Source organism: Haemaphysalis longicornis, unplaced genomic scaffold (genome assembly GCF_048455015.1).
Source record: "Haemaphysalis longicornis isolate Haplotype H1 unplaced genomic scaffold, Haemaphysalis longicornis Haplotype H1 scaffold_3, whole genome shotgun sequence".
Classification (NCBI taxonomy): Eukaryota; Metazoa; Arthropoda; class Arachnida; order Ixodida; family Ixodidae; genus Haemaphysalis; species Haemaphysalis longicornis.
In genome coordinates, this window is record NW_027526335.1 from 109,439,251 (window position 1) to 109,464,336 (window position 25,086).

At 43.8% G+C, this 25,086-nt stretch overlaps 2 protein-coding genes across 2 annotated transcripts in view; both read left to right on the plus strand.

The window, feature by feature from the left end:
- The window catches only part of LOC144175377 (MAM and LDL-receptor class A domain-containing protein 1-like), a 176,997-nt gene extending 173,646 nt beyond the window's left edge, over nt 1-3,351 (plus strand). The window contains exons 57-59 of the mRNA XM_077704460.1: nt 1,335-1,471; nt 2,065-2,182; nt 3,239-3,351. Of these exons, the coding sequence (XP_077560586.1) occupies nt 1,335-1,471; nt 2,065-2,182; nt 3,239-3,351 (368 nt within the window). The remainder of the gene's footprint in view (nt 1-1,334; nt 1,472-2,064; nt 2,183-3,238) is intronic.
- A 97-nt stretch (nt 3,352-3,448) lies between these two features.
- LOC144175378 (uncharacterized) lies at nt 3,449-18,961 on the plus strand. The gene is made up of 8 exons (XM_077704461.1): nt 3,449-3,467; nt 3,563-3,655; nt 7,838-8,023; nt 11,032-11,163; nt 13,290-13,442; nt 15,274-15,388; nt 16,453-16,508; nt 18,723-18,961. Exons 1-8 carry the CDS (start codon nt 3,449-3,451, stop codon nt 18,734-18,736), a joined length of 768 nt encoding a protein of 255 aa, XP_077560587.1. The 3' UTR covers nt 18,737-18,961.
- Nucleotides 18,962-25,086: the final 6,125 nt, after the last annotated feature.

Consider the following 25,086-nt stretch of genomic DNA (forward strand, 5'->3'; position numbering starts at 1 on the left):
CAAACAGATTCGTCCTGGATAGCCAGCACTCGTCTACAAAGCCAATATTGATGGAGGTGTATTTATTCCATTGGTGGGACGCAGTTTACTTCTAGCAGTCACAATCTTTGTGCTCGAGTTTGTGCACAATCTTTGTGCACAATCTTTGTGCTCGAGGAGTGGGCTGCAAAGCAAAAGAAGAATAACACAGTGCAGTGCGTATCATCACAAGAAAAGCTTTAGATTGCTCCCGAATGTACAGTATTAGCTAAATTCTCCATTACCATCACCAATGTAACGAGGAAGCTGATTCCATTCTTGGTTGTATGGGGAAGAAATGAATGAAAAAAGGTTTTTGTGTCGTGTAATTCCAGACCAACTTTCTGAGAGTAGTCAATGCCATGGGAAATGTATTGAGGGGGTAAAATTAATTTCCACAGTTCCGGGTGGTGATGCAATTTATAAACCTGGGTTTGACGTAAAAGCTTTCGGAGAGAAGACAATGGTGGTACGCCAAGTGTATTTATCACTGCTGTCATGCTTGCACCTCGGTTATAATAAGACATAATGAAGCGAATAGCATTGTTCTGTGCAAGTTCAAGGTCAGTTGTTAGTTTGTCGGGAGCGTTATCCCATATCGGCACGGCGTACTCCAATTTTGACCGTAGTAGTGTTGTACAAAAGCAACAGTTCAGACGGAGAATGCAATTACCAGAATATAGTAAATCTACATTCAAATAAAGCGAATAATTTAACCACGCTACATCCCCTTAACAGTTTGTAAACTAGACTTAAACATTAGACATATAGTGAGAGTTTATGGGTGTGTTGGTTGCTTCAGAGGACTCATGGAATGAATTAATAGCAATTCGCTAGTGTGAGCAATCTCTCACCTGTACATACCCATTATAATCATCATTTGTGCATTATCATCATCGTCGTGGCTCGTTCTGCTGAGTCACCGAGTTCCCTGCGCGCTGAGTAATGAGGCGTGCCTTGGAACTAATACATTCCCCTTGTGCCAGTCTGCGTTCGCCTTATATATATATATATATAAGAGGAAAGCAAGTTTTTTTTGCTGAAGCGTAGGCCACAATCGTGCTTTTACCTTGTTCGAAGTTTTTCTTCTCTTATATATATATATATATATATATATATATATATATATATATATATATCGCAACCCAAACCTTAGAACGATTGCAGAGGTATTTTACAATTTTACGATGAAAAACTGGTGTATGCTAACAGAAAAATGGTACGCAGTTACTCTTGTTTATGTGTCGTCAGCTGTTCACTTTAAAAAGCGAACAGCTTACCGGAGGTATTTCCTAATCTGTACGCAATTTTCATAGCTTTTGCTACCTTGAATGTAACGTTCGTGGACTCTTCCGGGACACCGGTTGGACAGACAGTTGCCATAGATCGGGAAGCACCAAGTGATTGGACGCTTCTTTCTCTGCAGCAAGACCAGCTTCCTCTGCCATTCTTGGTAAGCAGTATTGCGTCTACTAGCTTCACAGCCACATGTAGGTATATTAATCTAAAAAGCAAACAATTCATTGAGAACAAACCGAGAAAGGGCAAGAATACGACGGCACTTTTTGTTGAATAAATGTCGCGCCAACACTTACACTAAGCTATCACCGCTGCCCTCTTTTCAAATCTGGAAAAGAAAGCTTTATACCGAGGCTTTGAGTAAGACGAGGGCATTGACCAAATGCGGCAGTACTGATATATAGCGACGTGTCTGTATTTATTTGGGAATATGTTAGTGGCACCGATACTTTTTCCGCATCTGTTCCCCCTCTTGATCCAATCCTGTAATGTTGCCTATTCGTAGAGGGGAACACTGCAGGAAAAGTTAAAAATGGGCCGCGTGATGTGTGAACTCCACGCGGCCCAATTTTTGTTGTTTTCTTAGCGGTATGTAGTCCCCGATTTATTCGGTGATCTCCATTACTCGTATTCGATAGTTTGCAAGGCCATCTAATAAGAAAGCTTCACTCGTTTGTGAAAACTAGGTGTAGCTCTTGTCCTGAATCAGCAATAGATAAATGCAGCCGCTTTTACTGTAATTCGCAGATTGTGATCACTGCGAAGACGGGATCCCTCGCCGGCGACGTCGCAATAGATGATATTAATGTGCGTCCGGGCAAGTGCGAAGAAGCCCCGAGTGTAACTGGGACAGCCCCGAGTCCGGGTACGTGGTTATTTAGATTGTCGACATTTCACTCTTTTTGCAATTATAGTATGTATGTATGTATGTATGTATGTATGTATGTATGTATGTATGTATGTATGTATGTATGTATGTATGTATGTATGCATGTATGTATGTATGTATGTATGTATGTATGTATGTATGTATGTATGTACTACGTACGTACCTTCGTACATAAGAAAGGATTAGGACCGGCGCAAAGCTCCTCCCTGATGTGGCTCTCCTGTTACGCACGGCGTTTAGTCGGACAACAGAGTGAGGCATTGACAGAGATTATAACTGTCCCTTCCCCTCTCGGCTGGCGAAATCAAGATATGACAGCGCAACAACCGCGTCACATCAGGGAGGAGCTTTGCGCCGATCCTAACTGTCTTGCATGCGTAATCATGGTAACGACAATTAAAGTTTGGAGTCACATATCCTGGAGCACATACACGGTATCAGAATTCTTGCAACTGATACTTCTTACTCTAACGTTTAAATAAAAACATACCCGCTTACTGCAGCCAACAGAACGGTAATAATTGAGTTTTAGTTAATTGGGGTGCTGGCAGCGATAATTATGATCTCACTTTGTTATGTGATAACCTGTTAAGAAAACCATAAGCTTAGTTCTTAACGCTCGGTATGTAAGTAAGCTATCATGAAAACGGTGAGTGCGTTCGGATAGCTACTCGCTCTTTTTATGCTAGTCTCTTTGTGTCCACGTGCTCTCTAACTAATTGCTCAATAAGGGGTCTTTCAAGTTTTGTCCATTGCATGCGATTTTTCAAAAGTTTCAAGAAGACCCTTGCAGCTTTTTGTTCTTTTTTTCTCCTGAAATAATCAAGTGCTAATAATTGACGTCCGCAAGTTTGGATTATCTAGTATTAAAAGTGATTTTATAGCGCAAGGAGTACTTCGTAATTTATTTTAGGACACATGCCGAGCACTCTGAAAAGCATTGGACTCCGTAGGTATACATTGCTTGAGTAGAGCTATATCTTTTAGCCATTTTAACATTATTGGAAGACGAACTCTGATAATTTGTTGCAGCAACCACGGTCCCGATTCTTCCATCAACAACAGTACCTCCGTTCGCAAGTACAACGGCCGCTGAGGACACAACCACAGCAGCTCCCATCACAGGTAAACCCCAAAAATGCTAGTTGTCTAGCGGTCCAGTGACGCATCTCTTTTATAGAACAAATTCATTATAACATGCATTATAGCGCAAGCAATACATCGTAATTGATTTTAGAACACATGCCGAGCACTCTGAAAAGCATTTGACTCCGTAGGTATACACAGCTTGAATGCAGTGGTATCTTTTAGACATTTTAACATTATTGGAAGACGAACTCTGATAATTTGTTGCAGCAACCACGGTCCCGATTCTTCCATCAACAACAGTACCTCCGTTCGCAAGTACAACGGCCGCTGAGGACACAACCACAGCAGCTCCCATCACAGGTAAACCCCAAAAATGCTAGTTGTCTAGCGGTCCAGTGACGCATCTCTTTTATAGAACAAATTCAGTATAACATGCATTATCTCCTACCACGTACGACCGACTGACTGACAGGAAAATGAACAGGAAGTTATTCGCTGGCACATTCTAGGTTTCAGGAGCACCGGTGTGTGTGTTTGCTCAGATGTTTAGTCAGTGACAAAAAGCGGCAAATATCTCCCGACCCTTGTACTTTAATGGCCACTAGCAGTATGTGCGCAAAACAGGGCTTACCGGTCAAAAACTATCCAGGTGCCACCCGCCACACGTCGTGGTCTCGCCTTCTCTGGCACATCTGAGGCTGGATTGGTTTGCGGGCTTGCCGTGCCATGGAGGTATCAGACAAAAACCTTCGTTTCCGTATGTTTAAAATTCATTCCTGGTGTCATTGTCCCCTGGGCGGGAGTGACCTAGCTGTGATTTCATTGAAGCATTGTCGCTGGCCACTATGTACCAGAATGGGTGGGAAGGGGGCGTTCGCACAAAGTAGTTCCGGTGCATTGGCTTAGGTGAGGAGCATGACCTAGCTCAAGCATGGCTCGGGCCCGGCCATGTGTTTGACATTTGCGGGGCGGTGGCAAGGCGGCGCTCGTTTGACGCCATATAGATCATAGCGAAACAATTAGTCCTAACAACGACCGGCTCGTGCATGGCGATCCCCGTGTACCAAAACAGCGAGGATCTAATACAGCGCTATTTGGTGCACTGGCGTTGGAGAAACGCAGCAAGCCAAACAAGCTCTTTTTTTTTTTTTGTCTGTTGTTCTTTCGGGATGCTCCCTTGGTAGGTCAGTCACAATTTTTCTTTAATTCTTTACTTTTTTCATTTTCTTGTGTGATTGCGCTTAGACTTGCTGATTCACCATGAGGCCATGCAGGGATGTTGGTGCTCGAGTTGACGTTAAAGTGCAGAGTTTTTATAAATATATGTGCACACCGTAGTTGCAATGAGCCTATTATCGCACGCTAAGGCTTTTTTTTTTTTGTACCGGTGCGCAACACCTGCAGCCGCACGGTAAAGAAATTTCAATTTCAGTTCGCACTGTTTTCCGGTCGCTTGGTACGCCTACGGGGAATAAAAAAAATATCGGCAGATGTATGCGGTTTTCAAAGAAGGCTGATCAGGAGTGAGCTGCATTATCAAAATTTCCAGTTCTTTCGACTTGAAAGCCGATGAGCTACTGTAAGTGTGGCTATCATTCCTGAAACAAAAACCACGTTTTCGGGCAAAAATAATGGAGCTGCCATGCAATATCCGGCCCTGTGGAAGCTGCTTCAAAGCAAATTTACCGCAACCTTCCTGTGAATATTTGCGCAAGGACAGACAGAGTTGCGCGCAAAAAAAAGCTCCTTCATTTAAAGCAACTACAAGTAGGTTCTGAAAGTTCAAACCACGGAAATACGGAAAAATAAAATATCATGGTCGATCTTACGAATATTGTATCAGCGTTGTTTTTGTTTTTAGTACGTTCATGCTTGCATACCTAAAAGCCGGGTCCAGAGGGATCGGTACCGTAGGCTACTACCACTCCGTTATATCTCCGGCGGTCGCAGGTCGCAATTCAAGCAAGGTAAATGTGGCGAAGTTTGATTGATTGATTGATTGATTGATTGATTGATTGATTGATTGATTGATTGATTGATTGATTGGTTGATTGATTGATTGATTGATTGATTGATTGATTGATTGATTGATTGATTGATTGATTGATTGATTGATTGATTGATTGATTGATTGATTGATTGATTGATTGATTGATTGATTGATTGATTCATTCATTCATTCATTCATTCATTCATTCATAGTGGCATCCCCTTTGTAAGGAGCTGATGACGTGTTATCTCACCAAAGAATCTAATATATGTATGTTGTACTGCTGGTTTAATTTTATCGCTGCTCTCAGGGCAGGGTCAAAATGTTGAGGAATAAATTCAGTGGCACCTGGCGCCGCCCACTGCCCCTACCCAGCAATATTTTGGCGCCGTTGCTGCCGTAGGCGCCGATGCCTCGGTGCCTGAAATCTGCTACGCCGAAAAAATTTAGGGACATCACCAGACAGCGTCGAATTTCGTTTTCGTCGACAGGGACATGGTGAGGTAATTCGAATGATGTAACCTGTTTGGCCGTGTTGCGGAAACCGTGGTGTAGGCTTACAATCAGGCCGGGGCCCTCCTAAAGAGCAGTCGGTTGCCAAGCGGCACAATGTAGTCTCGCTGTTCCGCAGCCACACAGTTAGGTGGTCTTGTCCATGGAGCCTTAACGTGCGGGAAAGCACCAAAAACAGAAGCCGTAGGTGTACGGGCCGCTGCCACCGTAAAAAAAGCGCAAAGAGCCTGTTCGTAAATTCCGGTCTTTTTGGTGCGTTTCAAATTTCCGTCATGACCCCTCTATTAGCAAATTATTCTACCGTGGAGATTTCGAACTGCTTTTCTTGAGCTAAAAACCATTGGCGGTTTGCATTTCTTCTTGTGAAAGCTTGAGCTGAAATAATGGCCACTGTTCTCTGTTGAAAGAGATCATGATTATCTACCCCTAACGTAGTCAATTCTTAAGTGTGAACCGAAAGAGGGTCTCTATGGTGGCAAAGAAGAGCAACGTTATTTTGTATGTAAAGTACGCAACCGTCAGTCACGTCTTAAATATGATACTTTCTGCGCAGTCATTTGTTAGGGCAAAAACATTAAATATCCCGTTGCTAGGTGAACCTTCATAAAAACTGGTCGTACACGCCTATCGAGTAAAAATTCCTCTGCTAACAGAAGAAAAAATGCGTACATTGGTGTTCGTATGGGTATCAAACCAGAGTCTCCAGAGTAGGAGCTTAGTGTGTTACAGCAGCACAATATCCCGAACTTGCCTGCAGCTGAGCAAGAGTTCGCCGAGTGCCAGCGCCACGTGGCTCATTAATTACAGCGCGACTAAGTTGATCACTATGTGAACTATAGTATAAGAAAGTAAATTAAGAGGGATCGAAGTGAGTTAAAGGAAATAAGGCGAGTCAAAATTACCTAAAGCCAAATAAAGTGCACGAATACGTCAATTGCGGGAATGAAAGGGAACCAATGTGATTTAGTATGGATTTGTGCTAGGTTAAGAGGATGATGACACAGGTAATAAGGCGTATGAGTAAGGCTATAAAATTATATGGCTGAGTGATTGAATGGGGACAACTAAGAAAATTCTTTTTGAATGGCTTTGCTGAGTCAACAAGCTAATGTTGGCGATAAATACAATTTATCCAACGCGGCTAAATCGGCTGACTAATTAAATTGGAAATTTGTAAATGGCAAAGCGAGTTTCTCTGGTTGTCTAATGGTTGCGGGTGCAATAATAACATCGAAATGGGGAGAATAGCCCCGTTTACATGAATGCGTCAGAATGCTACAGTAGCGCGTCACATTTCCTAGCGCATCACAAGTACTGCTATGCGCTAGCGTTTACATGTAGCGCATTAACCGGTGTTGTGGTGTCCCCATAGGCTGTCGCACGTCGAAGGCAAAGCACCGTTTATGGCGCTTTCGGTGCTTTCGGCGCGGCTGGTTCGCGTTTTTTCCCTCGACTACCATGGTTTGGCGTCTCACACCCGATTAAGATGTTTTTAAATGCAAAGATGCGTTTACATGCCGTACTGTTGTTGTCGACAGAAATCCTAATGCGATACGCTCACGTTTACACGCAGATAGAAAGTCGACTTACTCGTCTAAATCCAGCTCTGCCTGGCGCATTAATGTGACGCGCTCTCCTAGCGCATAGCCCCGTTTACATGAATGCGATGCGCTAGAAAGTTGATGCGACGTGATGCGAAGCGCCACTTGTCACATTCATGTAAACAACGACTATTGGTATCCCCTCTAGTAGAAGCGCACGTGTACAAATGTGCCAGCGTGTCGAACCAAACATGCATCGTGGCGGTCATCGCATGACTCTTTCAATGACGCACCGAAAATCAAGTTTTCCCCTTCAAGTCGTCTTAGGGACAACATAAGAGACCTTGTGAATTTTGTATCAAGGTGGTAGGATTTTTAAGAACCATGACAGCTGTGAGAAATATTTGCGTAAAAATTACAAAACTGTTTTCTCTTGTTATAAAAATATCTTTATGTTCTCATGAGTTGTAAAAAAAGCACCATTGTTCACTTTTCCAGAGGAACCAAGCACGTCTGAGTTTGAGGAAGAGCTTACTTCCACAGCCTCCGTTATATCGACATCAAAGCGACCATTTGTATGTCCCAGCGGCCACTTTAGCTGCGAGGACGACGCCACCTGCATCCCTTCCGTGCTACTTTGTGATGGAGTTTCCGATTGTCCTAACGGACGCGACGAGATGTGTGGTACGTGTTGGCTTCGTGGCCTCATTTTCTTATTTATGCACTTTGACACCCTGTGGTATCAGCAATGTAATATTTACTTAAGAAGCGTCACAGAAAGACCATCTCATGCCAATGACTCGCAGCAGGTGGACCACCCAAGTGACAGATTGGCAATTAATAGGCTGGGATCCAAACATTGTAAAGAAATGACATAAGTAAGCTTGAGGGCATGGAATGGATTTGAATGATTCAGGGTACAGTGAACTGGTTAGAAGCCTTTAGGAAAAACCATAGGGCTGCAGTGGACCATTTGAACTATATTTGCTATATTTTAGTCGTAGTGTTAGTGTGATGATTGCGATTATGGTAATGATGATGATGACGATGGGGTAGGGGTGCTGGTGGTGGTGGTAGTTTCTCATTGCCATTCAGTACAAACTTCGTTCGCTTAATGAGCTTTAAGTGTAAAATGTTACTTCGCCTTTTCCCAGCTCGAACTAAGTGAGCACCGCAAAACACTATACTACACTGACTATAACTGACTAGGTAATCTACTAACGAACGCAAGAAGCAGTTCCAATAGCGTTGGCACAGGCCTTGTCAACTAATCCGTGTCTTCAGCTCCGCACAAGCTAAATATTCTCCAGGATTGTTTGTTTAGTTATAGTTATCGAAAAATCCGCAGCATCCAGCAAACACCCGTCAAACTTGCTTGCGGTCGTCCTTTCTGACACCAAAAATGTATCCCACTGCTATAAACTCGGTGAACGGAGGCTTTGTTACCTTACTAATAAGTCAGTGTTTCTTTTACTACACCATTATTACACAAATTTGATCAGCTGCATGTTTGTATTACCACATCGCTGAAAAAAATCTTAGAAAAACCAGGTTCTTTACGATGATGATGATGATGATTAGTGTTTAATGGCGCAAGGCCAACGAGGGCAAAGAGCGCCAAAGAAGACCCAAAGCGCCAAAGGTTCTTTACAATAGACAGATTTAGTTGGGCGCGCGCTCCGGACGAGCGTACGCCCCGGCGGGGCGGCTCGCGACTGCGCATGCGCAGTACGCTACGTAAACGCCCCGGCGATACGGTGCTACGCACGCAACGGCTGGGAGCGTATACGCTCCGGGGCGCTTGCGGGGCGCTGCGGACCTGCTGGGAGGCCCCTTGCTTTCAAAATGGCTGCTGCCTCGGCGATGTCGGCGGCCGGTCGTGGCAGGAGGTTCCCCGACTGAAAACGTGGACCGTCGCGTGTTTTTCTCGTTTGGCGACAACGTTTCAGTTCCAACAGGCATGCAGACCAGAAATGAGCGACCAAGGACAACCTGGATGCCTCCCGAAGCGGGCGGCGGTGTTTGTGTGCGTGTCGCGGCGGTGGAATGCGCGCAGTGTTGGTGCAGATCGGCGGCCTCCATTTAGGGAATTCAAGAGTTTTCGCCTGCGCCGTCGTCGCGCCTTCGGGTGCGAGCCGAGGATGTTGCGCTACCGTGTGAAACGTGAAGGATTTGTAGTTGGACTCCACAAATAAGAGGAAGTGAGTAATAGAACGCATCGTGTATCTGATTGAGTTGCTACACCCGGGTGAAGCGTATCACTAAACCGCCGTGCCAGCCTACCCGCTGTTTCATTTTGCGCGTCGCATTAGCGTCGCATGCCATGCTCAGTTGTATTTGTCGCATGGTCCTGCCATATTTCAGAGCTGAATAAAGTGAGTATCCCGAGTACTGCGTGTTGCTTCAAAACTTCGGCGTCGCGCGGTTGAGCAAAACAATTGCGACGGGTGTATCATATTTTTCCCTAATACTGAATCAAGGTAAGAGAACTTTTTTATCGTACTTGCAAGATTTTTACAATCGAAACCAGCGTTAACGCATTGAAAAAAAAAAGAAACGCCGTCCAGCTACAGTTTGCCTTGGTTAGCCACGTAAAAAAGTTAAATTTGGGTACTTCGCGTTGGGTTCAACAGGTGGCGCCACAAGCGTTAGCGCACGCTACGAAAAACGCTGTACTAAAACTATCCATGGGCGCGTCGCGACGAGCGTACGCTCCGCTTTACGCCCATAAATACGCTAACGCCCGGAACGCCCAACTAAATCTGTCTATTGCCAGTGAGCTGTTCACGAGAGGTGGACTCTGAAGACCACACTAGATCTTTGTTAAAAACCTTCGATTATGTTTTAGGCCTTCTTCGCACATTTCGCGGGACCTCTAGTTTTTCGAATTTAGGTGGTAGCTAATAAAAATACTGTTTATGACTACCATAAAAAATCCGTGTGGCTATCCAATACTGGATTACGGTTGCCGCGTCTTACTCGCCTTGAGGAAGGCGCATGTTAAACCAACAGTACGTTACACGGGTACATGTCACCCACTCTGTGTTCTGCATCGGCGATTTTCCCCGAGTCGTCCGATATTTATAAAGTATTAAAATTGCCTGCACTCAAAAAATAACTATAATGCTTAATACACTTGCTTAGTTTAATATATCTAACTCGAGAACTTGCAGCAACAAAGAAAGAACATGAAAAAGCTTAGGTGCATATCCTTTGGTGCTTATCGTGGCTGACTACAAATTCGTGAAAAGAACTCTAGTATTTGAGTATTTTTCCATGCTTATTTCCTCAAATTACACTACACTGCACCTCCTTGCCGTAATGTTTCTTGCCAGCGTGCATCTGTCGTCTTTTGTCAAACATTAGGCCTTTTTTCTGCAAATGCACAGTTTCGTTTGCGTGGTCCTTTATCTCTTTTATTTGTAATTGAACCTGTTATTTCTACACGCCATTTTTGCCGTTAATTGAGTACCCAAGCCTGCCATCTGGTATTTTCATTTTGTGGTGTGCGAATAAGTAACTTAAAAAGAGCACAAACTAACCGTACGCCAACTTTATTGTATTTTTGTATTCCTCATTACATTTCTGTCACCCTTACATTATTGCCTTTCTAGTGAGGTAGCCAAGTATATAAGCAAGTAATAAATACAAATAATCCATTCGGGGCAATATATTCCCCCTCTCGACTGCAGAAAGTGGGAAATCATGCAACGAAGACGAGTTTTTCTGCGCAACCCAATCTCCCACTGCTTGCCTACCACGCTCCGTACTCTGTGATGGCAATGAAGACTGTGTGGGTGGCTCAGACGAGTCCATGTGCCGAGGTATGTAACAGACCTTTTCGAATAATGCGGCCATTACACTTTCTGTAACGTGATAACCTGTTTGTACACTGTGCGTACGTGTTAGAACCTTACTGTCCTACCTACGCCTTTTATTTATTCATTTTCGTACATTTCAGACGTCGTTATTTAACACTTTATCGGTGCTTACAGAACTTTTTAGGTTGATGTACGTGTTTGTAGGGATTTTATGAGTCCGCGCAGCGGTCAAACTTTTATGTGGGGGTTTCTTTACATTGGCCTAAACCTTGAAGCAATAACAAGCTGACCTCGTATTAAATCTATAAGTACCATGCCATACCAGTGAGAAGTCACTTCTTTAAAGGGGCCGTGCAGACAAAATGCAAGTTTGTTTTATTGGAAAGATTTTGTGTTTCATAGTACCCGCAGCACTTGCCCGGAAACAAGCGATGCTTTATTCAATGAGAAGAAATCGTGTGTTTTTGGGACGTCTGAAATGACTTCGCAAGAACAGGCCTTCAAGCAAAACCTAGTGCGCCATTAGGCTCGGCATCCGACTGCGGAGCCTTGTTTGCCTTCACTTCTCCGAGATGGAGCCACCGTAGTGCGCCTGGCCGTTTCCTGCCTTTGCTTTGTTTTTGACCGTGTCTACACCCGGCTTGTTTATGTTAAAGTAGAAAATAACCGTTTCGTAAAACATGGTGTTCGCTCGACAAATATGGTCACGTAAGACACCGTTGCTTACGCTAATCGGCCAGTGTCGACTGAGACAGCCCCAAAGCGGGTCACTGTTGTGCAGCTAAGACAAGCATAGTGCTCGCAGTACCAACAGCAGTACGGATCGGTACTTCTATGTTTACGTGTACTTTTGTAACTTCCACTGTTTACCCCACCATCCTCACTACTATAAAAAATGTGCTCAAACTTAGCGCAAATAGCCCGTTCGGCAAACTTATAATCCTTGCCTAATTTGCGTTTGCTTTTGCCGGCCTCAGCCAATCGCAGAGCTGGGCGCATGACTACACAGGTTCTGTTGCGGTAAATGAGCTAAAGGGTTGCATGGTCATTCCCTTTTTTCTGAATTATGTAGCTTATTTGAGCGAAGTTTACGTTAAAAGTGATGTTAGTATGATTCTATTGAGGCAGTCTTTCGAAAGACCAAAATTATGTTTTGTCTGCATGACCCCTTTAAGTATGCCAATTTTGTGCCGTCATGTCCAGAAGGCCTAGAAAGCGAGGGTGTGAGAGAGAGAGAAAAAGGGAGATAATGGCCCGTAATGAAACCGGTGATGTTTTAGAACGAACACCAAATTAAAACAAAAAACGCTGATTTTGTTAGTATGATCATGTACATGGCGATTGTTATAATTACTTGCATTTTTTGCCATTTTTTCGCCCATGATGCGCGGTTATGGCCCTTCCAGGGGCTGAAAAGCGTGCAAATTAACAAAGAAGGTGATCGAAATCGGTGTTCACGCACGTCACAAAGTGAACATTGTGGTAAAGTAACCTATTGTGCCTTGCACCATGTGTGCCTTGTGCAAACGGCATTCAACTTCACGGGGTGTTGACCACTTAGTCATGCTTGGGGAGTCCAAGTGGCGTCTTGGCCTTGCAGTGCGGGTATATGGATTTCAGGCGCGCGCACTGATGCAGCGTAACCGCCCACGTATATCGCTGAATGCTGCCGATAAACCTTTATGCCAGAAATGAAGCATCTTTTCTAGAGAATAGGTTGAGTAATACTGGCATTCGTACGCTTTGTACCTTGTATGCAGCAGTGTTCACCTTGACGTTCACAGTAGGTGGGAAAACACTGGAGCTCTATAGGGTAGTGCGCCCTTAAAGCATCTTGACCTTACGGGTAACACCTTTAACACTAAAGTGCTGCACGAGAATACTGCCCACTGACATTGTGGTTGCTCGGGGATGATTGTGAAACCGGAGCGCAGCTCGGAAAGCTCGCTTGTAGCAGAAGTTGTCCTGTTATTGATCGTTGCACTGAAACCCTAAGTGGCCCCCCTGATGAATCTAAGCTCGGGTGCTCAACGTTTCGTGTCTAAAGGGACGAACCACTCCCCAGTCTCCCCCAGTTCAATTCAAATTACGCCTACATGCTCGCACAATTCCGCTTTTTTATTTTCCAGAATGTCCACGCAACTTTTGCCTCAATGACAGTGTCTGCATGTGGACGCCGGCTAAGCCCAGCCCATCTTGCGTCTGTCCCAATGGCTACGGAGGACATCGCTGTCAACGGCTCATCGGAAGCATACCGGACGCACGCACGCAGAAAACGACGGGTAACTGACTGGTGTTTACGAGTTTACTGCAGTGCGTTTACTGCAGTGCACTTTTTAAGCCGGGGTTGGTGTACTGCTTAAGAACTATACCGGCGCTGTTTTCATGCGAAAGCATTATTTACACTGTATACGTAGGCAAAAATTCGGCGCGTGTGGCGCATATGCGGCACAAGAAATGGCCGACTGATGAGACACAAAATACACAAAACTATAAATAGCTAAAGGATAATAAATAGACAAAGGAATGCCTGAGTTGGCTCCCAGTTTCCCAGGAAAGCCCTGTAAACGAAGTTTGGTAATTTAGTTCAAACGAAAGTTGTTTCATTAAGATCAGAATGGGGTTCCAACCATGGACCTCTGCAGTGATAGACGAGCATGCAACCGGAACACCCCCCTAGTCTAGCCCGAGTTTCACCGAACTCAATGGTCTATATAGAATGTGGCAGTTTTTTTCTCTAAACGAGCCAAACAGACACAATGCGGATTTCAGAGGAAAGCGAAAGTTTGTTACCGGACCTAAATGCAACGTTGTCAAAGCTATTATGGAAAATGTTTTACATGTCAGGTAGGGGAAGTTTATGGCCACAAGTAATTAAAAATTATACGATGGGTTACAGCAATTTCCGGATAAGTTTAGATTTGGCTCATATTGAATGGGACCATTCAAGTTGATGCGGAATTTTTATCAGAACTATTGACTTCCACGAATGCTACGATAGAGTTTTGGCATAAAAGGCATTGCACATCTGCAGCAGCGCTTCAAGAACTGTACAAGTACACATTAAGAGCAGGTGACAGCATTAACAGCTCTTTCGAATTCTTCCGTAGGATATTTTCCTCGGGCATGCCTGAAGACACTCACGAAGTAAGCAAGCTCATCATTGTCTTGCTATGAACTTCCAAAACGCTTGACAAGAAGGCTGCTCATATCTTCTTCGTCACCTCAATGAAGTCGATTGTACCCACGAAGGGGAGGGGGGGGGATATGCCAGGGCTTGTACGCGGTGGCTGTTTAGCTAAGTACTGAAATTGTAAATATGAGAGTACAAAAATAAAAATACGGATATTTACTCTCTGCAGACGGAAGAGGCGAGATGAAATGATTGTTTCACGTCTCCCAGTTTCATTTCGCTCGCTTCTTCGTCTGTTTACGTTGTTTTCGACGTCCGGGAAACGACCGTTCACCGATCTCTTAATCTCCGTCTCAATTCATAATAAGCCAGCTCAGAAAATCAAGAAAAACTTCTGCAAACATTCAAGGAACAGCTGTAACAGTCACCCTAAAAGCAAACTCCTATTGGTCAAATGAATATGGCTAATATTGATTAATGTAAAGCAGGATATGTCTCATTTTCGATACAAACTAGTATCTGCATACACGTTTTCAGGGCGTTATTTCACCTGTTTCTTTGCAACCTCTTTTCTAGAAAAAACTTGCCGAGTTTTTCTTGTCACTGCAGTATTATCTGGTTTAATTTCGGTTTTTGGATTTCGCCTATTTAAAAAAACCGCCTCATTTATTAATAAAACCACACTCCCTGCGTCAGTATTCTTGGCCATAATATTGGGCCATCTTTTTTTATAGTTTTTGTAGCACTTAAGTTTGCGTCTCACTTTGGGTATTCATGTTAGGCCGAAATCGTCGTTCAGGCAAACTTACAGTTACGCTGTCAAGATTTTTGGTAAGACAAACGAAACGCTTGGCTCGTAAGAGCGAATCCTCATGAAATTGTATATGCAATTTTGGTGCTTTAAGAACTGTGACGCCGTGAGAATGTTATCGCTAAGCGACTTCTTGGATTCTGAGCACCTCATTTAATTTTTTTTTCAGATAAAAGATACACCTCTCCCATTCTGACGGCTGTGCTTGTTGTTTTGGCCCTTGTAATAACTGCCATGGTGATTGCAGTCGTTATGCTCAGAAGGAGGAAGCGACTCAGAACGGTGTAAGTATTCCTAGCCCTGCTGTAATCATTTCGAAATTTAACTCACCCCGTGTGGCAACAAGGTATACCTATGCTGCAAGAGTTGTCAGCCGAAAGAAACATATTACAATACATTTCAACTACAGGCGTTCGTTGGTGCCTATAACACATCACAATAAGTGTGAAACAAATGGTTCGTTTCGAAAAAAAACTCCAGAAGAGTGTTGTTTCCTAAAGGTTGTAAATAAAAATATGGCGGAACAGCCCACGCCAGCACCGAATCCACTTTCCTAAGGAAAAAATTCCACTTTCTAAAGGAAAAAAAAGGAATATAAATTCTTTTCTTCTAAATATAGAAAATTGTTTAGTTATTTTTTGCAAGTCATTCTCCAGCGCTCAAGTATTTTTATCTCGCACTGCTACATGATTCAGCGTTAAATATACAAAGTAGTTCAATCGGTAAAATTATATTTGTGGCCGCGCAATTATTAGGAGGGAGCAAGTATCAAAATTATTTTGTGCGTGTCCGAATGGGGTCTCATAATGAAATTCAAAATGCAGTAAAATATTCTGGATTCATGGGTGGAGTCGGCATGGTAGGCAAGTGTTCCGTAGTTGGGTTAAGGTTTCAATTTAATTTTTTATACTGCAAGGGCTTCTGGGTAACCTAATGTTCTGCAAAATTTTGTGAATCAATAACCGATCACGCATACTTTTACGAAAAATTGTCCAGAGATCGTTATCCACGAAGCAAAATAAATTGAGCCGAAACAGCATAGTTTTCATCAAAGCTGCGTTTATTCTACAGACCATAAACCGCAGTAGCTTCCACCTGCGAATTTAAACAGTCAAGGTTCCGTTCCTTTTCGTTTCTTTGCTCATTTCTGCAGTTTAGAGAGGCTTTTACTCACGAAACAGTCCCACAAATTTCTCAAGTACAGTTTTGGTCTTAATGAATCTGTACCGCAGTGTTCAAGATTGCTTTACTGTTCCCCCATGTATGCAGCTTTGCACGCAACATTCAGAAATCTTGCTGTGACATTAGTAGTTTGAAGCCTGGATTGATGTTCTGCCTTTATCTTTAGGATCTCGGATTCAAGTACAGCGGATGTGACATATGATGTCACCTCAGAGGAGACAAGTAAGTACAATTACCGAAACGCGTTGTGACTAGTGTGGGAGTTATATCGTCATTACATGAAGCAAACTGCCATGTTCTGGCAGCTGTGGCTTCAGTGCAAACGCAAAAACTCCTGATCCTTGCTCACTTTCGGGAGAAGTACGACTTCATGTTTAAACGCACAGTTTTATATGCCTTATTAGTGGCAAACGGCTCACAGCAAAACGCAGTGCAGGAAAGCCAGCTCTCTCTGACGATGATGATGATCGCGGGTAAAATGAAAGGTGAAGCTTTCTCTAGTAGAAAGTCAATGTCTTCAAAGTCCAAAATTCTAATCACTAATAACGATAGGGAAGCCAATTTACACAATGGGTTTTTATAAAGGCACACCAAGCGCCTCAAGAAAAAAAATCACCTTACAGCATTGTTGTCATCCCCACCTGGCGTAGCAAGCACAGCCGCTAGCAGAGCTGACCTCGCCAGCCCACTTTAAAGCGTTCTCTTTCTCTCTCTCTCAAGAAAAAAAAACGCTTGTTGTTGTCCGAATAAAACCTGGGAACCTTGCGTATTGAAGCCAATGTTTATCCGATTGCATCATTCGACACAATTGAAGCAGTTTAGATTTTCGACATCGATTTTGCCTCAGGCTGCTTGAGAAAGAGCGCCTCGTTTTAACCACCATTATCTTAAGAAAAGGGCTTTCATTTTTTAATGTCTTTTAGGCAAAGTCATGCTATGGAGAAATAGGTTTGGGAAACGTAGCACGATGGTCGATTCGATTAGGTAATAAAAATTAATCTTTTTTCATATGGCTGTTAGCAGGGGTACCACATAGGTGTTAAACAAACAGCTATTCCACCATTGTTATATTAAAGCCGAGTGTTTTGAGCGGTCACATTTAATGTACGTTACTGCTTAAAATCTCGTACCCTCCTGTCAACTTGCTTCCTGTAGCTCTGCAGTGCGAACCGAAATCTGGCGTACTTGGACGTTCTCTCAGAACTGAACCTCTTTGATAAAATTCCTCTCATTAAATGTGTGGCGGAATACCATCCTACTTCTGCCGCTGTTGGCCTGGAGACAGTTTCTATGGTTCAGTTTTTGAGTCACAAAGTGTGCCTGACATGCAACTTTTGGAAGATATTTAGCCCCATCGTTCAAACTTTCGATGTATATTTCGTAGAGAGCTTATAGGGAGAGATAACATTGATATGAAATGTGAGATATTGGGAACATCCTAATCATAGCCTACTTGCACATTTCTTTTTTCCTGGGACGCCTCCAACGACGATTCAGCATTAGTGCTGAAGAGTTCAAATGCTTATGCTACAAAACGTACCGTTTGAAGCAGTACTAGCGAGTGTGGCTGTCATGTATTCACCTGAAGTGTTTAAACGTACCGCCCATTTTTAAGCAATGCCATTATCATTTCTTTCTAAATTTAAGAACTGTTCAAGGAGGTCTGTGCATTGCATCACTGCCTCGCTTTCATGCTAGTCAGCTGAACGTAGTTTTGTTTTTGAGAAGGGCACAAACTATAGTTGTAGAAAGTGTTCGTAATTATACACGTTATAACTTAAATTTGTAAGCCATCCCAGCGTAATGTTTGCTGTATTTGGTTTAGATTCATAACTTTCGTGTTCCACAATTTGGGGAAATACAAGTTAGTGCTTCCTTGCAACCATCTCCCTCCTATCATTTGGTTACCTCGAATGTGAGAAGGCACTCGCAATCCCAACAAAGGTCAATTTAACAGCGTCAAGTTACGTGTGTCACATGTGAATTGTGTCTGAGCAAAAAAAAAATTAAAGGTCGAACTACGGAAAAATAAAAATTTAGTAGGCCTATCACAAAATGCCATATCGAACCCTTCTAACATCCTTGATGCGGTTCATAGAAAAACCACCCAAGTTACCTGATATTCTACCGTATTTGGAGCAATAGAAACCTTATCTAACAGGAACACATTTTGCTACGCAGTGAAATCAACGATTAAGCTTCTTCAGATACACGACAAACATAAATAAAAGATGGAAAGATAAAGACGTTTCCGCGATTTCTTTTAATAGGTCATGTGCGCAGAGTTTGAAAATTTTGAGAGAAGTACCAACAAAATTCTGGTTTTAATTACTTCTCATGAAACCACTTGTAATTAACGTATCTGTTAACTGTGACTACCTCCGCATCAAGGGAAATGAAAAGTTCTTTAATGAGAATTTTTTGTGGGTATTTCAGAGTTTTTCAAGTAACCCAAATGATGACTGCAGCAGCCATGAGGTGAAGATGTGCCATACGGATTGGCCTGGAGCGATCCTACGCTGCATGTATAAAATGCAATGAGTGGTATTTCAAGGCAGCCTTTCATACGGCATTACATCAAACATTCCTAACAACCTCGGCTACTTCAATTTTTGGCACTTGTTATAATTTATGCCCAATTAATAAAACCATATGATGCGTCAGCTAAACAAGAATTTATGTATTTTTACATGTATTTCGTATGTAAGTATGCAATATGTATTATTAAATATTGTCCAACCTTGCCCCAACATTTGCGGAAGCAGGCGCCATCAAACACCTATCAAGATTTTTTTATGTATTATTGACCAAGTAAAGATAACAAACATTGTCCACAGTTAAATACGTACAACTTTTTAAAGCATGAAAAGGTATTATTCTTTAGCAGTTGAAAGCATGCAGGAAAAAAGGCAGGGCATGTCAACGCTGTGCGGCTTAATTAACGTGTGACCGCAAAAGCGTGCCGAGATAACTCGACGGTTTCAGACCTTACGCTCAGGAATGGAAGACTAGCCCTACTGTGGGTGCGTGAACTACAAAACAAAAAAAAAACAAAGAAAGCGACTTGTTTTCTGTTTGCCTGATGTGACGGCATGGTTTGAGAAACTTTGCTAGACTAGGCTGCAGTGATCCGGTTGCTCCACTGGGCTGCGCGTCGTGGATTTCTCAACTGTTTTATCGGTCACCATGGGCGCTTTGCATAGGTTTTCGGTTTGTGATTGTGATGGAGGCGCTCCCAAAGAACTAGAAAGTACTTACTATGGTATGCGGCGTAGTACTGTAACGCCGGCGGCCGCGTGTATGCGGCCACCTAAATTGCGCGTAGTAAATTACGATGGCGACCATGGACGTGATGTACCAATGACGCCCGCTCGTTTGCAAAAGTGATGAGTGCGCTTCCTAGTAATTTCTGGAAAGTACTCACGGTACTGCGCTTCGTATTATTAAAGCGCCCTGCGTGACGCCGCTTGGCCTTCCGTCCCCTTCGAGCAGCGGCGAGAGACGCAGCAATAACGGTCACACGGGGAGTGAGAGTGCAGATGACCACTCTCTTCCTAACCAAGCTAGCCACTGCAAACGATTGTGCGCGCAAAACTCACTTTGCACTCCACTGCAACATAGGCGTCAGTGCGGTTTTTGTCAAAGTATAACAGAGTTAACCTGTGCGACATAAGGTATAATAGCGTGTTCTGTATCCTGCGGCCGGCAGGTAACGTTCACCTTTGAGAAGAAGGTGCAGTAACTACCATGCAGTATAATCTCTCTGCTAATCACTTTATCGGTCAGAATCCTCAAGCCATCTGGTTATAGGACATGCAGCACGGTGGAGGGAGGGCTGCCCACAAGGAAAAGGATTGTTTTGTTGTTGTTACGGGCCGTTGGAAACAATCCTTAATACGCACATCCATGCCTGGAGTAGTGAATGAGAAGTTGGTAACCCCTTGTGCTTAGTCCTAGTGCGAAACATCTATCTTTACATGGGTCCTCTCAAGATACCGTATTTAAAATTGTAATTCTTTCTGGGGCCACGATCAAGCTGTTTTAATGACATGCATTCAACAAATGCAGGACAGTTCACCCAGTATGTCCTTAATGTGTGCTATCACACCCCACAGAACACTATTGTATTTCAGCTCGTCCTTTTAGCAAAGATATTATGAAATTTCTTCTACTTGTGCAATGCTTACAAGTCCATTTCTTTTCTGTTTAGCATGATAAAATTTAAAGTTTTGAATGACTCAGGACTTGTATGAAACAATCTTACAGCAACCAAAATAAGCTATTGCTCGACAAACCGCAAGAAGTGCCACTGCTACTAAAACTGAAATTAGTCGGGGATGAGGTTTTTAGATGCGGAGTATCTTATGCTCGGGGGTATGTCCCGCGGCGGCGGCGGTGGTCCGGCGTCCGCACACCACCGTTTCTTGGCCAATCCCCCACGTGGGTACGTGCCATAGAAGAGGAACAACAACAACAACAACAACAATCTGTACCTCGCTAACGCCTCGGGTGATCACCGGTTCTATGACGGTTCTGCAAACGCCGACAAGAGCATGGTGGACGAGTTTCGACGTTTGCAGAACCACAGACTGGAAACCGTCACGCTACAGTACTTGAGCGTGCTCGGCGATGTGGTTGCGGACGCTGACGAATTTGCGCTTGCGCTCTTATGCACTCGATCCCTCAGCGCTCACGCCGCAGACATTGAGCGAGACCCGGTGCTCACCAAAGTGGACGTGCTCTGCTTCACTGAGACGTGAAACGCGGTGAACGTTTGCATTGCGGGTTACGTTACGGTCGCGCGTACTCAAGGGGGAGTTGTACGCCGTGCCGGTGGTGTAGAAATGTACGTCAAACGTTCTTCTTCCTCCTGCTCCGTGGGTGCGTTCGACCTGCAACTCCGACCACCCACCACTGCCGACTGCCAACGCAGCAGCGGCGAGCATTGTGCCGCCAACGTGTGATACCCCGGTGACGACGCCAGCGGCGTTACCGTCATGACAATGTACCTCGCACCCAACCTCTCACGTACAAACGTGGAAAGGTACATCGACGAGGCAATGGGTGACTACAAGAAGAAATGTACAAACACGGTGCATCCGTTCGTTCTCGTGGGAGACTTTAATGTCGACATCACCAAGAGCGATTGGATAGTGCAGTACATGGCATCGCGTCACTCGCTGCAGTGCGTATCGAGAGAGCCAACTACAATCCACGGAACGTGTATCGATCTAGTCTTTACCAACTGCAACGGCGACGACTGCATACAACCGCTGCTACGAGATCCACTGACTGTGCACTTTAGCGACCATAAGGCCGTCATACTCAAAGTAAGGAGACGTGCGAACCTAAATAAAGACCTTTAGATACCACTTCAATTTCGTCTCACTCGCGTATATACGCATGCAATAAGGAAAATTACACCCATCTCCCAGAAGGGAACCATGAGTAGGATATATGAGCATTACGGGGTTCACAGCATTTCAACCAAATTTGGCTGACTAACATAACGGAAACGCAAACGGAACCCCCATGACGCTCCGCATCCTACTCATGGTTCACATCGGGGAGATGGGTGTAATTTTCGTGTCAGTTTTCTTTCTCTAGCTGTCTCATGAAAATGGCAACCCGAATGTTTTATGCTTGTGCAAAGACAACTTACATTTTATATTTATATTTAGAGGTGTGTGATTACCAGTTTTACTCTGTGAACTGAATACAAATAGTAAAAGCTGGCAGCGAATTTAATATTTCTAAATTCGACTGTCTTTTCTTTAGTGTCTGTAGACCTTCTAAACCATGGCCACATAAAAAATGAAGGAAGCTTACACTAACGCTTATGACTTTAATGTAGCGAAGCTGCACCCAATCTCCACGGCCATCACGAAGGTTCAGGTCCACGATTGCAGCCGATTTGCTTCTACTTTGTTCCCGCAACGACATTTACTCCACCATTTCGGCTATAAACGCGAGTTTTTCCAATTGATTGGAAGAGATAATCATTGGACATCGCCTTGGATGGGCTTAGACTATGACGAGTCTCTCATTCCCAGCAAGTGTTGCCACGATTACTGCGAACGTTGGAGTCTTTTTTTTTTTTGGCCAACCTTGGTCAGTCTCCGTACTTGGGTATGCTTGGCTTGACAAACGACGTTGGGGACGCTGGCCGGTCGCCGCGAGGCATACACACACGGGCTTTCGGCATTTTGTTCATTTTTACAGCCAGGCAGTCGCAGCAATCTCGGCCAATCTCCCTAAATGGTTATGCTTGGTTTGCCTAACGTGCGCAGGGGTCGTAGGGCGGTCGTCGCGAGGCTGGCACACACGAGCGCTAGGCATTTTCTTTGTTTTGTTAACATCTGGGCGGTCACCGCGGGGCCCGCGCTCTCCTACGCGCACTCGGCAATTTCTTGCTATTTTTAACTTCGGATACAAAAAATTCGTACTTGCTAAACAGCTTCGCTGTTAAAAAAGACATCTTAGGCAGCCAGAACAAGACACGTCTGTGTTCATGTACCAGCTCTTGATATGCAAAAAAAATTTAATATAACAGATAAAATAATATTAAATACATGGCAAAGCAGTGAAAATAGAAATTTGGATACATTTCCATAAAGAAATGGGTGTTTCGCAGAATGCTGTGAACACAGTAAGTATACTAAGGTTATTTAATGACTGGCAGCAGTATGATCCAGTCGTTGAAAGGAGGTTGGGCATGCTAGTTTCTGGTAAGACCTTACCAACAAGCCAACAATGACTCTTGCTTTCTCACTCATGCCACAAAATTCGCAGGCCACCTATTCTCGAGTTTTAAATTTTACTCACGTAGCGTTGAACTTGAGCTAACGTACACCCCAGTTAGCGAACACTTGCGTGGTGGTGGTGGTTTAACTGGTTTATTGAGTGGAGAGGTTGGAAGCGGATCTGCTCCCGGCTACTTGCTTGGGGCAATTCTTGTACATCAGGCTTTTTTCACGCCTTCGGCGTCATGCGGAAACACCAGCCTGTAAGGTCTTCCCATGCAGTGAAGACTGAAAGTTTGGCACTCTTGCGTCAGAAAAAGCATTAGATGCTCCAGTATTTGTAAATTTCAAATATTTAAAACAGCGCAGAAAATTGACTGCCGAAAACGATTCACGAAGTTTTTGAAGTTTCGAATCTTCACACACCTCCAAATGTACAATCCGGTCACTTCAGTATAAGCGCGTATTGAATGTATAAAAATAATTTCAGTAATTAAAGTTAAAATTTTTTAATGTGTTCATTATGGAAGTCCGATGCGTTTATTGGAAGTCGTTGGTAAGCATTGGTTGCAGTTGATTGTATCGTTAACCCCCTCTCTTTCCTGCAGTCCCTCCTTTCTTCCTTTAGAGGATGGCCATTCGCAGTGGCACGTGGTGGGTGATACATTATGTCGTGTTGTCGTGTGTGTGTGTTTGTAGGCGTCAATAAAGCCATGTGTCGCTGGTGTTGAAAGGGGGAAGAGGGGAACGCTAGTTTGAGGATATTTGTTGGTAATAGTAAACGATATTTGTAGAATGACTTTGGATTTAAAGGCGGGTGAGAAAATCCGGTGGTAATTTTTTGCTTTCTAGGAATCCTTGGAAAATGAATTCACGGGCTGTTGCGTGTACAGCCTCAATCCCTTGTAGATAAGTATGGCCTGATGTCCAGGTGATGTAGATGATCGCTAGCGTCTGCATACTTCGTTGTATATTTGATGTGCGATACACCTTTTTGAAAGTGGCGACATGCATGCTTGAAGTCGCTGGTGGCGATGATGCAGTCTGTCGTGGCTATGCTTGCAGTCAACGCTGTGGCAGATTTCGTTTGTTTTTCCTTGGTTTTTTTTTTTTTTGCTGTCACAGAGGTTGTAGAGGTGAGCGTGGTGAACATCAGGGGGTTCTTACAAGTCGACTTGAAGAAAATTATTTATTTATTACCATGCCATTTGTTAATGGCGGACATCCTATGGTTTTGTGCTTGAATATACATCAAAGAAGTCAGCTGAATGAAGGGTACTGTTCAGGCTAGTTTGCACTTTATCAAGAAATTTTTGCCTAAACGCAAAGCACGACTGAAGGAAGGCATAAAGACAGGAAAGAGGCACACTGCCAACTAAGTTTTAATTTACTCTTAGAGAGATTACAAAGCAAACAAAAGCACCATGTGACACTGGGTTAACACCACGTGTAAAAAGCAATTACAGCCGCTGCAGGCTTCACACTAATCATTCACATAATCTATATTGCATCTATCTCCAATCCTTATCACATAGGACTCGACAATTTCTCTTCATTTTTCGTGCCATACGATTTCAACACTGTGGTCATATCAAATACCGGTATGCAGCCACCTGGCGAGCATTTAGCCTTAAAGTAGAGCACCGAATTGCTTCATTTTCCAGTGTTCAGCGGCGCGGCATGCTCCCATTACCGCCTGTTAAGTCAGGGCGTCATCTGCTTATGTACGATCAAGATGCATTGAAATACAAACAACAAATCGCGTGATCTTCACTCAATTATGTGTATCATGTTAACAGGCTGCGTATGCACAGTAGAAACAAGTTACAAGAGTTCGTGTCCAGCCTTGGTGCTGAAAGAGCATCGCTCAGCATGCGAGAATGTTAGTTTGCCCCACCGCCCCGTTTTTTGTCGTGTTTGCTGTCAGGACACTACGGTTATCATACTTCGCCGCTGCGTAGGATCAAGCGTCGCACGACTAAGTTTGATAACGGTAGCACAAATGGCCACCAAATGCGACGTTTGGCCAGATAAACATTTTCACACGTCTTACCGTG